The sequence below is a fragment of the Centroberyx affinis genome, unplaced genomic scaffold (assembly GCF_046629955.1).
Source record: "Centroberyx affinis isolate AG114_WGS23_722 - 3 ecotype Tasmania unplaced genomic scaffold, CSIRO-AGI_Caff_v1 ptg001851l_1, whole genome shotgun sequence".
In the NCBI taxonomy this organism is placed as follows: Eukaryota; Metazoa; Chordata; class Actinopteri; order Beryciformes; family Berycidae; genus Centroberyx; species Centroberyx affinis.
In genome coordinates this window covers 64,037-76,764 of record NW_027280230.1, presented here as the reverse complement: position 1 = coordinate 76,764, position 12,728 = coordinate 64,037, and the positions used below count along the sequence as shown (strand labels likewise).

The 12,728-nt window shown below is 39.1% G+C and overlaps 1 protein-coding gene across 1 annotated transcript; it reads right to left on the bottom strand.

The window, feature by feature from the left end:
• Positions 1-3,099: 3,099 nt before the first annotated feature.
• On the bottom strand, positions 3,100-12,302 carry vkorc1l1 (vitamin K epoxide reductase complex, subunit 1-like 1). Its single transcript, XM_071529908.1, has 3 exons — positions 12,109-12,302; positions 7,611-7,720; positions 3,100-4,881 (listed from the first exon to the last, which is right to left on the bottom strand). Exons 1-3 carry the CDS (start codon positions 12,300-12,302, stop codon positions 4,655-4,657), a joined length of 531 nt encoding a protein of 176 aa, XP_071386009.1. The 3' UTR covers positions 3,100-4,654.
• Between the last annotated feature and the right edge of the window lie 426 nt (positions 12,303-12,728).

Here is a 12,728-nt window from a genome sequence, read left to right as displayed (position 1 = left end):
GAACCTGTTGCCTGCAGTAAGAAGACTGTGAACTAAGGAACATGTATTCCACACATACTTCAAGTGCGGTAGGATTGAACTGTACGCACACACATACAGCTCCGGAGACAGACAACATACATACCTTTCTTCATACCGGCCATACCGGAGTCGGAGTGAGAACTGTGACTCTTACAAAGACTTTGAAAAATACCCGGGTCTTTATTGTTTGTGCGCACAAGTTAGGAGTGTCTGAATATGACTTGTGTAAAGTCATATTTAAAAAAAAAAAAAAAGTTTTTTCTGTGAAATAAGCATGTTTTGACCCTGCCCCTCAAAGAATTGTAATCGAGAATCGTTAAGAACCGGAATCGATAAGCAGAATCGGAATTGGAATCAGAATCGTTAAAATCCAACGATACCCAACCCTATTCCTGTGCCATAGGACACTTATCACACTAGAAGCAGACCATGATCAGTAAACATCCCACACAGTCTCCGATTTTGTCTGAAAGAGTTTGTCTCAATCTGTGATGTTACACCAATGTAGAGGCAGTGATTTGCAAATGATGGAAAGGTGATACTGCCCGTATCCAGGATTATTTTGAGGCTCACTGAGGATTTGGAGTTTGGAACCAGCAGTATTACTTTAATATAAAATATAGATGTTCAACCAGTCTAAAAAGTCTCCATTCATGGTCAGCGGAGCAGCTTGAGGCTTTACTATTGAGGCTATCAGTATGACATCAAAGATGAGACTCTTGGTTCTCTTGTTATTTTTAGCACTTTTTTTAGGAAAGATTTGTTCATGTTCACATACTGATGTTAATGTCCTGGGTCATAAGAATAATATGAATTGTTAAGAAAAATTAAGCAGTAATGCCCTTTTAATTAATAGTAATAATAGTTCATAAGTGTAACAGCAGTGTTTCTCTCAAATAACTTAAAATGACAGAAGTCGTTTCAGAGGGAATGTTTTAATGGTAGATCATTTCCACATGACAATGACACAATTTAAAATGTTCTCTCGTGTCAACTTTTTCCCGTAAGGTAAGCTGGATTTAATCAGATTGTTTTTCTGCACCCTCCTACCATTCATGTAACACTTTTCCATGTAAGAAAATACAGCATTTTAAAACATATTTGGCAAATACAGAAGCAAACCTAAGTAGTTTTCCTCCACAAAGAAATTTAATAAACATTTTATGCTGACACATGGAATCCTAGCCCTCCAACCCCCCAATTTTTTTTTAACTAAAATAACCCAGAATGTTAACAGTCTATACAGCTAAAGGGCGTAATTAATGATGGAAAAGGAACATTACAATCTTGTAGTTTTAACTGATAGTGTACTCTTCGCTAACAAACATGTCCTAGCTAGAAAAAGTAAAGATGACAATATAGTGGAGTTCAAGAAAAAAAAAAAAGGAACGGCCATTGATTCGACAGGGCATTTTGCCTGGTAATTCTAAATGGATTTTTGCACTGATACTGGATAACAAATCTTTGGGAATTACCAATTATCAGATTACATCTTAAGGAAGGCAAGCAGGAGTGCCCGTTACTGTTATCATTCTTCATTTTACAAGGCTTTTACTGTTGCTCTTCTTTGGCTCAAGGCCCAGTGATCAAACAGAAGGCACTTTTGATGGCATTGGTGATGCAACAAACATGGCAGTTATATACCTCAGGGCCTAATTCAATATTTATGAAAATGCAGTCATGCTAAGACAGGTTGAGTCATAGCAGTACTGATCTTAATTTAACCTTCTTTTTGACATGGAAAAAAAAAAACCTTCACATCGCTGCAATCGCTTATCCAGCCAACGAACACTTTCTTGGGGTTTTAACTTTAGTGACTCAACATCCCAAATTCCTCACCCGACTCTTTAAAGTAACTGGGCGACTAGTAGTAACAGGCTTACAAATTACAGGAATCACGGACTTAACATTAGACTACCTACGCTTGTCATTTCTATGGCTGACACTCAAAGGACCCAAAATCGTTGCCAAAAATGAGCAAGTTATGTCAAAGTCAAATCAGATTTTTGCAAATGGAAATTTGACTTATGCAAGTGAACCCCAGGGAGACTTGTCTTAGATGTGACAGATGAGAGTGCACAGGCTTTCCCAGATATGGATGAGGACAAAACAGTGTGGTTGGTGATCTCATTCTGAGTTTGACTTAAAAGAATCTGATGCAAGCCCAACAAGGCAATGCTGTTAGAGCAAGATCTTAGTGAACGATGACATGCTGAGAACTGACAATGCAACCATTTACCTCATTCTATGAAAGACCAGAAGACCATACAATTTCATAAAAATGGCAGAAATTGACAATATCCAATATCTGACAACTGTTTGACAATATCCTGGAAAATACATGTACTGCATCAATCATTTTCAAACACAACTGATGACTTGATACATTATCACAGGGAGCATGTCACTAAAATTCATTGAACAGTTGCCATCATCAACAAGACTTTTTCCCCCCAGAAAAAAAAAAAAACTCAGAGAAACCGCATTCCATCATACACACATGAAGGGACATGGAGACTAGCAGTGGTGGAATTGAAACTATTAACCAACTGGTATAAAACCTGAACCACACAGAGATTATTACCGTTATTAGTAGTACTCCTGTTATAGATCTATAACAGTATCTGTAAGATTGTCCGATGGCCAACATATGCTTGAAGCCAGGACGTATTGTACCATGCATCTGAAAAGTAGGAAACTGCAAACATGTATAAAATCAATGGAGTTTGGGTGCGAAATAAAAGACAATGGTCTTACTAGGTACCTTGGTGGTGGTAGTGGGAAATCCAGCTGCCTGGAACTGTTCCACATGTTGGACAATACTGTGGGTTTCTAGGCACTGCAATCTGGTCTCCTTTCCCATACTGGTGTCAGTCTACAAATCTGTATCACTATGAGTTAGATCAAGATTATGCCAGTTTCCATTCTAAAAAACATTTTTCAATAAATAGAGATCAACCACTTAATGAAAAGCTTCAGTGTCTGCAACTGTACATCTTAGGAGACCGTCAGCAACCCAGATATGGCTTAAGAGTTTGTCTTGGTTTCTTGCTGAAAGAATCTTACACCGTGTACACTTCTGTTGTTCATGTCAACAAAGCATTACATTTTCCAATTTTTGTTCACATCCTGCAAATGAACTGTAACTCAGCTTGTCGAGATCACCTTTACCTTGCAATTGACAGGGAACAAAAGCCAGACGAGCATCAACGTAACTAGAACATTTGCATCTGCAAGACATTAGACGCCTCTGCCACCAGGCCACTTTACCCTTGAGCAGACAATCACAGTGTAGCAGCCTGTGCTACCTCATTAGAGTATATTGGGGAGAGAGAAACACTTTACTGGCATTTTAGTTTACAATATTGTGATCATAAAAATAAAGCCTTGGATCTGTAACAATAAAACAATCAGCAACAATGGTGTTAACGTGACATTACAACCCTCCCGAAAAATAAAAAGTTAATTCACCTCACACTCCTTTAGGCACATAAGTCTTCATGGATCCCACTTGTGTGTGGTGGTCAGGAATGCTTTTCACACAACAACAAAAAAAGACAGTGAGGGTGCTGTTACGCAGACTTGGTGTTATGAACCTATTGTTCTGTTTGAAAGACTTCTTGTGTTGATGGCTTCTGAGAGCAGATGAGACAGTGACCACTTACGACAAAGAAATCACACAACTCTGAACTGCATGCCTGACCAGGATTGCGGGAAGTAAGATGTCCCACACTAACCGCAAGCACATCTTCAGACTTATTCACCGACACGGTGACCTCAATCGCTTTTTGTTCCAGATTTATTTCTATTTTTTCCTGTTTTGTTGGTGGTTTTTTCCTTAAAAGTCTATGTCAACACTAAATCACAATCTAGCCTGGAATATTGCTCAGCAGCTATTTACAGAATTGCAAAAGAGAAACAATAATCTGACTGATCTACACACAAGTTCTCACATTCTCCCATGTTTAATTTTAGTGGTCCTCTTCAAAAAGAAACGTGCTGTAAAGTGTAAACATGGAAAAAAACAAAAAAAACAAAACAAAACAACAAAACTCTATTCTTTATAAATGTTAACCATTTTGTCCCCCCTCACCCTCCCATAGAACCATATCTGCAAACTGTATGATAACCTAGTGATGGTGTATTTCTACTTTTCGGACACATTATTCCGTCCTGCTCAGGTTTTAGTGCAGATCCACTGTGCAGTAACAGGACCTTCCTAACCATTTCAAGTAAACCCCTTTTATGTCCCGTTTTTCTTCCATTTTCCGATCCTTTTTGTTCACAAGAGGGCTGTCCTCCATCGTCTATATTGTGGACCTCTGCCACTGCTTGCTTGGGTTGATGTACTTCCCCACACACAAAGCCAGCCCATTCCTTAAGTGAGTACAATGTTAAAAAAAGGAAAAAGAAATTAAAAGAAAAAAAAAATCTTTCACTGATAAATCCTTCCGTGTTTGCAATCAACATTGAGATGTCGGGCCCAACATTAAGTTAAATTTCTTCGTTTCTTTTTTTGAACACACAGCAGAATAAACATTGTTTGGAAGCAAGGTCTCCTGGTGGCAAGTCAAATGTTCAGAGGTCACATTTCTTTTTTTGTTTGTCATATTTTTCTTGCCATCTTGACAACTTAGTCCTGCTTGGCTTGGAGCTGCTGCTTCCAGGCCTCATTCAAGTAAACCAGTCGCTTGTAGTTGAGGATAAAGAGAATGAAGTTCAGCGCATATGTGGTGATGCAGATGATGCAGAAGTCCTTTAGGACAAAGTAGAGGATGTAGCCCAGGTAGAGCGAACCCACCACCGATAAGATGGACGTCGTCATGAGAATAAGGGCAGCCATTGCACTGACAGTCATTCCTATGACAGGAAACAGAAACTAGGGCTTAGGTAAATTGTGTAAGGCACCGTAAAAAAATACACAGTCCTGCAATACACAGACAACCTGATGAGTTTGTCAAATCAACTGTTCTTGTCTCTTTCAGTCTCAGACATTTCTCTATTGGTGTCATCACTCTTGGTGATGACGAACAGTTCAAACACAGACATTACCCCTGGTTGGGGCTGCACAATAATGGCTAAAAATGCTAGTCTTGATTATTTTGCCAAATATTGTGATCACAATTATCAATCAACAATTATTGATTTCAGTCTAAAATTGGTCTAAATTATGGAGACTCACTGCACAGTGTTCCCATTACATTTGTGTGAGAAGACGAGGATGGGATGCTGAAGCAACCTCAACCTTAGAATGTGGAGGTCACATGAGGTGCTGCCATAGTTCCAAGGCAAAGGTTCCCCACTATCTGTGCTTGTTTGATGTCATCTGGTTGGTAACCAAAATATTTCCGAATGACAGAAGATGAGGCGGTCCGAGGCTGGATTTGACAGTTTTTACACAATGTTTTGGACTGATGTACTGCCAGATAGATAAACATTCAATTTTGGCTATTCACTACTTCAGTTGACATGCTAGGCTTTTTGTTTCTCCTGCCAGCAATGTACCCAGCACAACTGCTATGTCCGCACATGCTTCAGTCATGTAGAATGGCAAATCTAAAAGAGATAAATAAGCTGCGCAACTGAAGGCTGTGATTGATCGCAGTGCTCATTGTGAACAGCAGAGCAGTGTTAATGGGAGCGCATGATTTCACAGTGAGTGTTCCGAATTAAGTGAAATAAAAAGTTAAATGTTTACATATTGTCAAATTCTACAATTATTAATTGTGGAAACTAAAATCGCGTTATATGATTATACACGATTCAGTGCAGTCCTAACCCTGGCAACATGAACCACCATCAGAACTTTATATAGTTGTAGTACTAAACAGGTTGTTTAACGTGGGAAATACCCAGCACACACATTCTGTCACAATGTTCTCTTCATATCACTGAAATTACAATAGAGGAGCAATACAACAAAGCAGCTCCAACATACTGTACAAGGGCAGCAGCAGCTGAGGATAAGCTCCGTTAAAAACCTCAGGAAATGGAAATCAGAGCCCTGATAAAAGGAAGCATGGGCAGGAGTTTGCACTGCAGTTTGGCTGCAGTGGTATAAAATCTTGAAGAAAGCAAAAATGTGACTTTTTTGTCTGTATCATCTTATTGATACAACACAAAAAAGTAATTTTCCGTTTCAAGGGATTGTTAACAGAGAGGAAAATAACAGCAAGAGACAAACTCCTCACATACTTCATATATAATATATATAAGTATATCAAAATACTTAAATGGGAATAGCACCGAATTTCAACTCTGAAATGTAATGTCCTATAATGGTTCATTCAAGTATTAGTACATTCTTCAGTATCTCTGATGAGAGAAGAGTTTCGCCTCTTCATCTGTGATAAACCAATGCACAGCTTCATAAAGAATGAATTGGAAACGAAAAAGTAAATATGACTGTACACAGGATGTCTGGGGATTTTATGGTTTTAGAGAGCACTGCCGTAGCATAATCATCATCATTTGGATATGAACATTTTCGAGTCTACAAAGTCAGTCTCGCACTTAGTGTTGATGGAGCAGTTCCAAGCTATACATTGGCATGAATCAGAAATAATTTAAAGTCTTTTTTCTGGAGTTTGTGGATTTGTCCCTAGTCCTTGTGCCCTTCAGTATGGAAATCCTGACCCGCTGCCCTGCAGTTTGACTTAACTGGGCTACTATTGTGTTAGTCAAATGAGTAGTAACTGCTATGGGTAAAAGGACCTCTTGTTCTGTGCCAGCACCAGGTGGCTCAGCAGTCAGCAGGCAAACGTGTCAAACTAGTCAAACTACATGTAGAACTAGCATGACTGAGTCAGCAAAACCATCTACAATGTACTAAGGAGGGAGGAGAATGTGACTTTAACATTGGCAAGGGTACTGAAGAAGACCTTTAAGTTAAAACAAGTCATTCATAAGGCAAAGTATTTATAACACATTCTTACTTATCACTGCCCGTATCAGAATAGGCCAATCATTGTATTGTTTATCCAATTAAAAATCAAACTCCGGAGAATGAAGCCACTACTCTCAGAACCGCATTCAAGTCCTTTCAAACTGTTAACTTGCTTATTCTTACTGTTACAATTAACAGCAAGTTATTACTGTTATTCAGTAAAAAAGTAAAATCTTGAGACCCTGAAATCTTGAAAACCGGAAAACACACAGGCATGTTGCTGTTCTAATATATCCCTGATGGTTTGAACAGGCCATAATGGTAAATTGGATAGCTTGTAGATGATGCTGAGAGAAATTGTTTCAATCTCCACTGACTTGCACTAACAAATGCACAGAGGAAGCTGGTACCAATTTCTTAAAAAAAAATTGCGGTATGAAAGCTTTCAAAATGTCCTGAGCGGAGGGTTTGACAAGCGATCAATAGGATAAGTTTCTAAAAATAGTGAGCCTTCCATTTAAGAATATTTAAAGACAGACACTATACATGATAAGACATGACTTATCATGTGAGCCAGGTTTAGTTAAATATAGCTGAGACAGAGGAAGAGAGAGTGGTGAGTCAGCAATAATTGTGCCATGACTAGGGAGATGTGTCAACTGAATTTTCAATACCAACAGATCACTCTAAAATGACATCTTACCTAGTAAGAGCTGAAAGGCGTAAAAGAAAATCCCATAGACACTGTTCGGCTGGTTCAGTGCACTGTCATTTCCAAAAATTGAGCCCAAGAGTCCAAATCCTCGACCCCACCTAAACCATGACAAAAAATAAACATCAGTAGAGAAGGCAGTTATAACCTTAATTGCAAAAAAAGTAAGGGGCAAAACAGTGGCAAACTGAAAAGAATAGATCGCAGTTTAGTATTGAAGCCAAGATTCAAACCCCATTGAGGTGCTTGTGGAGGTGAGAAAAGAACAAGGCTCCGTCTTGTAAATTAACAAATATACAGCAATGCACAATCACCTAGAAATGAGATGACTGTTTCCATCGAGACAGGGTTTCCCAACCTAGTTGTTTCAGGATATGAGACAGATCAGATCACAAATTAGACTACATTTTAACCCCTACATTTTATTTAAATTTGTCTGATTTCCAGAACTCTAAGTATGGCCTCAACGGCAAGATAATCAATTAACCTGGGTAGGAGTTTGAGTGGTGCAACTACTGGTGTTGGTTTAACACTTCTTCCACATCCCCACATGGTTGCACTACTCCGTTGTTCACAGTAAATATGCAACACAGTAGGCCCCATATTCCATCATAAGAATGTGTGCCCCAGTGAACTTAGTTAAGTTTTTGCCCTGCTGTGTTGCAGTTTGTGTCTGAAGTCTGTTGTTGCAATTCTAAATATGCCAACAGGATATTTTTTCTGTCCTGACATATTTCCTTTAGAGAAAACCAGAACATCACACAGGCTAAAAGCAGCACTTTAACATACACAATTTAAGCACTATCGTTCAGTATGGTGAAATATTTCCCTGGAAGATGGAATACATATGCATTAACTTTGTGTAATTAAAACAGAACAAGTTTCATACCATCACTGGGAATAGTCAAATCATTCAACTGTTTCAGTGAAAATGTACATATACTCCAAAGTAGTACATATACTACTACTTTGCAACCTTACTGCTCTACAGTGCTGCAGACAAGTCAATTGTGGATTTAGTTTCTTACATGTTGTAGCATAAGTTATAACACTGTGCAAAGTAGCAGATCAGATCCTGCTAGTCCAGGCATTCTGATATCTGTCAAGTGACTTTACAGAAAAAGTCCAATTAATCAATGAGCACGTTCCAAAGCTCTAGCGTAGCAGTACATGGGGTACTTTCAAAGTGCCTGGATAAACATAGATCTTATGTGCATTGTTTCTCTTCACTAATACTTTTTTGTGAACTCTGGGATCAGAGGAGGAGAAACAATGATCACGGTTATTCACGTCAATTGTGAGGCTCTGCAGCAGGAGCATGATGGTAAGAGGCTGGTTTGATCATATGCCCCAACAGTGTGCCACATTGTGCATCAGAGTAAAAAGGGAGTCACTGCTGATTTCTCATTGACATACATTGATATGTTTGGGGAGAACAGTGGTAAGATATGAAGAGACTGGTGATGATGCATGGCTTAAAGCCCCTTACACAAATATTTTGCTATTTTAAAATTGTAAAAATTGCGACAGTTATAATATCATAAGCTATGATAAATGCTTTAAAAATTGCACTGACAGAGCTAAGGGGGGCTCTAGAACGTTTTAGCTACTTGTTGGAATTTCCCGAAACTTGGGGAAACGATGCATCTCACATGTTCAAAATTACACTGATCAGCCCAAGGGGCGGCGCTACATCTTTTGTTCTCTCATCCATGTGTAAGGCGCAAAAATTCAAGACACCACATTTTGACCAAACTTGGGGAATTGATGCATCTCACCGCTGCAATACAGCATTCAAAATTACACTGATTGGCCCAAGAGGGAACTACAATTACAGCTCAAAACAAAGTGACATATTTGTTACTGATTGGCCCAGATGGGGACTTCATCATTCGTGGGGATGACATGTTTACTGTTGCCTCATTTTTTAATGGTTACTTTAATAATCTTCATCAACCTTTTAGCACCCTGAAATGGACAATGGACCCAAAGGGCTTTTGCTCTTCAACTGTTAACCCTCAAATGAAGGCTTACAGTCTGTACTTTCTAACACGTGGTGGAACAAGGCAGTCAGAAGACTGCAACATCCCACCTACCTTCAAACACCGGAGCACCTGTAACTCATGTAAAAACAATAGTTTGCATGCTCATATACTAAATGTATCAAGCTTCATGATGATTGGACAAATTGTTATCACCAATTTTTTGACTGGCCAAAGTTTATTGGTTAATGATGGCCACATTGCTTTTCTGATAGTGCGCATTTGTAGACCTTATATGTCCCAAAAGTAATATTAATAGTTAATACTATAGTAGTATGGATAATCAATAGTATAGTAGCAACTTTTAGCTCACTTGGTAGGGCAGCAGGCAGGGTTGGCAAATGATTCAAACTGTTTTTTTTTTTACTCTCACAGAATGTTTCCATTATGCTATTTGTCACGGTCAATATAAAAGAAAGCACGTTTCCACCAACATACAACGAACACCAAAATTAATCTTTCAGTTTGATAACAGTGATTGATGTTGCACACAGTCAGGAATAGGCCTAAATAACAGATCATTGATTAGCCCTATTCAGACAGACTTTTTCAAAACTTTGTGATTTTTCTCCCATACTTCTGAAGACCTTGAAATTGTCACACTCTATTTCTATGCTTTCCAGACCAGCATATGAACCCTGTCGATGCTTAAGGTAAATACCAGTTTTTCTGGAAATGCATCATTAACAAATCTGTTAATGCTGTATATATATATATGTGTACAAAGTTTCATTATTATAGGAGGTGTAGGAGTGACAGCCTTTTGGACATTGTGGTGTAAATTATAGCAGCCTTACCTCAAATTGAGGTAAACCAATGGATTTGATTTGTCCCACAGATGTTTGTTGTTATCTTGTACAGATACAAAAATATGTTGAAGTGACGTACAGTAACACACTCAGACATGACAAATAAAATGGGCTACAGCTGCATATACAGGGGATATAACTACATTCACTTTATCTTAAAAACTGAAATTTGCATTTAAAAAATAGCCTCTTGATCTTTGTTATCGATCAGACAGCTGGTGGTCATATAACCAAGATTGCTGAGACCAGAGTTACTAAAGGTAAAAGTAGGAAAAACTATGAGCCTTCATTTAGAGGGAGGAAATTCACCCAGCTTTCATTTAGTTAAGTCAATTAAGTAACTTATTTTTTGCAAATTGTTAACTGATAAAAATTGTTCAAAGCTGTGAGAAAGGCTGGATTAACACCTCTAGTATTCACACAGTCATCTCAAAAATATGTAACTGTCAGTAGGTGGGTTACATTCCAATCATGCTGTAAGTATCTGTGCAGGGCCAAGGAACTGAAATGACTCATATTCAGTGGGATTCCAACAGGTGGGGTCTTAATTTGATTCCCGAAAAGGTGCATGCAAACTGGGCATTCCCAAAGTGAAGTATGGTAACTTCAAAACATGAACTGCTCTGAATACCTCTATCACAAGTATAACAATATTTTTTGTAATGGCTGATGTTGGCAAACTGTTCTTTGAGAGTAAACCAACTCTGATTTGTCTCATGTTTTCATTCAATCAACATTGCAGTAATGCAACAATACAATTATCATCAAATATCCTAGTAACAGTTTCATCTGTCCAATTAGGACAATTTGTCCAACTGGTAACAGTATATGATCAGTGATATTCAATTAGATTTTCCTGACAATTTGGGTCCCTTGGTCACTCCAGTCCCCCAGTGACCTCTGGAGAGGCTCAGTGCAGTGTGTCCCTCACCGGGTATCTGGTCAGGGAGTAGCCCTGGCTTAACAATGACCCTTTGGACTGAAATGTCACCACGGTTAACGTTATAGATAGCTGGTAACATTAACATGACAGCTAACTATAGTGGGATAGGGTAACGTTACCCAAAACCATCAAAATGAGCCGGCTAAGAACCAAAAATCTCTGTTTTTGGACGGTGGATGGAGTGGCTTCATCCACTGATAGACACTCTCTCTTCACAACAATGGTCAGACTAAGATAACGTTGGCGCTAGTATTAAGTTTCTAAAATTGAGAGTAGCAAGTACGATAAGATATCGTTAGCTATCAGTACCTTATCGAATGATAATTTAACAATGTTGACGGCTCTCTGTTGATGGCTAGCTAGCTAAGAGTGTAACGTTAGCAGATGTGATACGTTGGATAGTAGCTAGCAATGCTAGCTCCATTGAGCTAGCTAGCTAATGATATGCTTAATAAAATGTTGACTGGGTGGTTCATGGTAACGTTAACAGTTAGCTAATTTCCAATAGTAGGTTTCTTAGCCAGTAGTTACACCTAGGCAGTTATGATTTGCAGTTAGCGTTAGCTATGTGTCTCTGGCAAACGTTAGCTCAATGCATTTGACAGTTCAAACCGCGCAGCCCTTCCCAAAATGCCACAATACAAGCCAGTCTCATTGAGCGCCACAGTAGGCGCTGCTTGGTGAATTCAAATTACCTTGAACTGAAGACTTTTGAACAGCTGATGGAGCTGCTGACGTCGCACATAGCCCGATAACTCGCGTCCCGAGCCTTTTCCCTCTCAACGTGAAAAGCATATAAAGACAATATTATGCCTAATAGGCAAACGAGAAGCCTGGCTATTCTTTCCCATCGAGGGGTGGACACTCTCAGGACGGGCGCCGCCATCATTCTCTGGCCTAGCTGGAGACACGCATACGCAGCTACTTCGCATTTGGGACAGAGCTGCGACGTGGAAACGCGTCAGGACGTGCCACACCATCATGGGCGTGCCACTGTGCTATCATGTGGCTGAGCAACAGAACAGTCTCCACACTCACTGAACATGGGATTAAATACGGAAACAACTTCTACTATGCAAGGAAATGGTTTGTATTTTTCTGCTCATGCAAAACTTTCCATTAACATACCGTGTTCCTCTGACTGTACAGAAAGCTATAGTAACCTACCTCATACCCCGGTTCAAAACTATTTTTTTGCTGGGAAAAAAAACAGTACAACAGTTGTCTGTAAGAGAGTTTTGTTGTGGTTTCAAATAGTTTGTGATGCTTATAATTAAAAATAAAGTACGCATCAGTAAATAACCCTGCAGTGCAC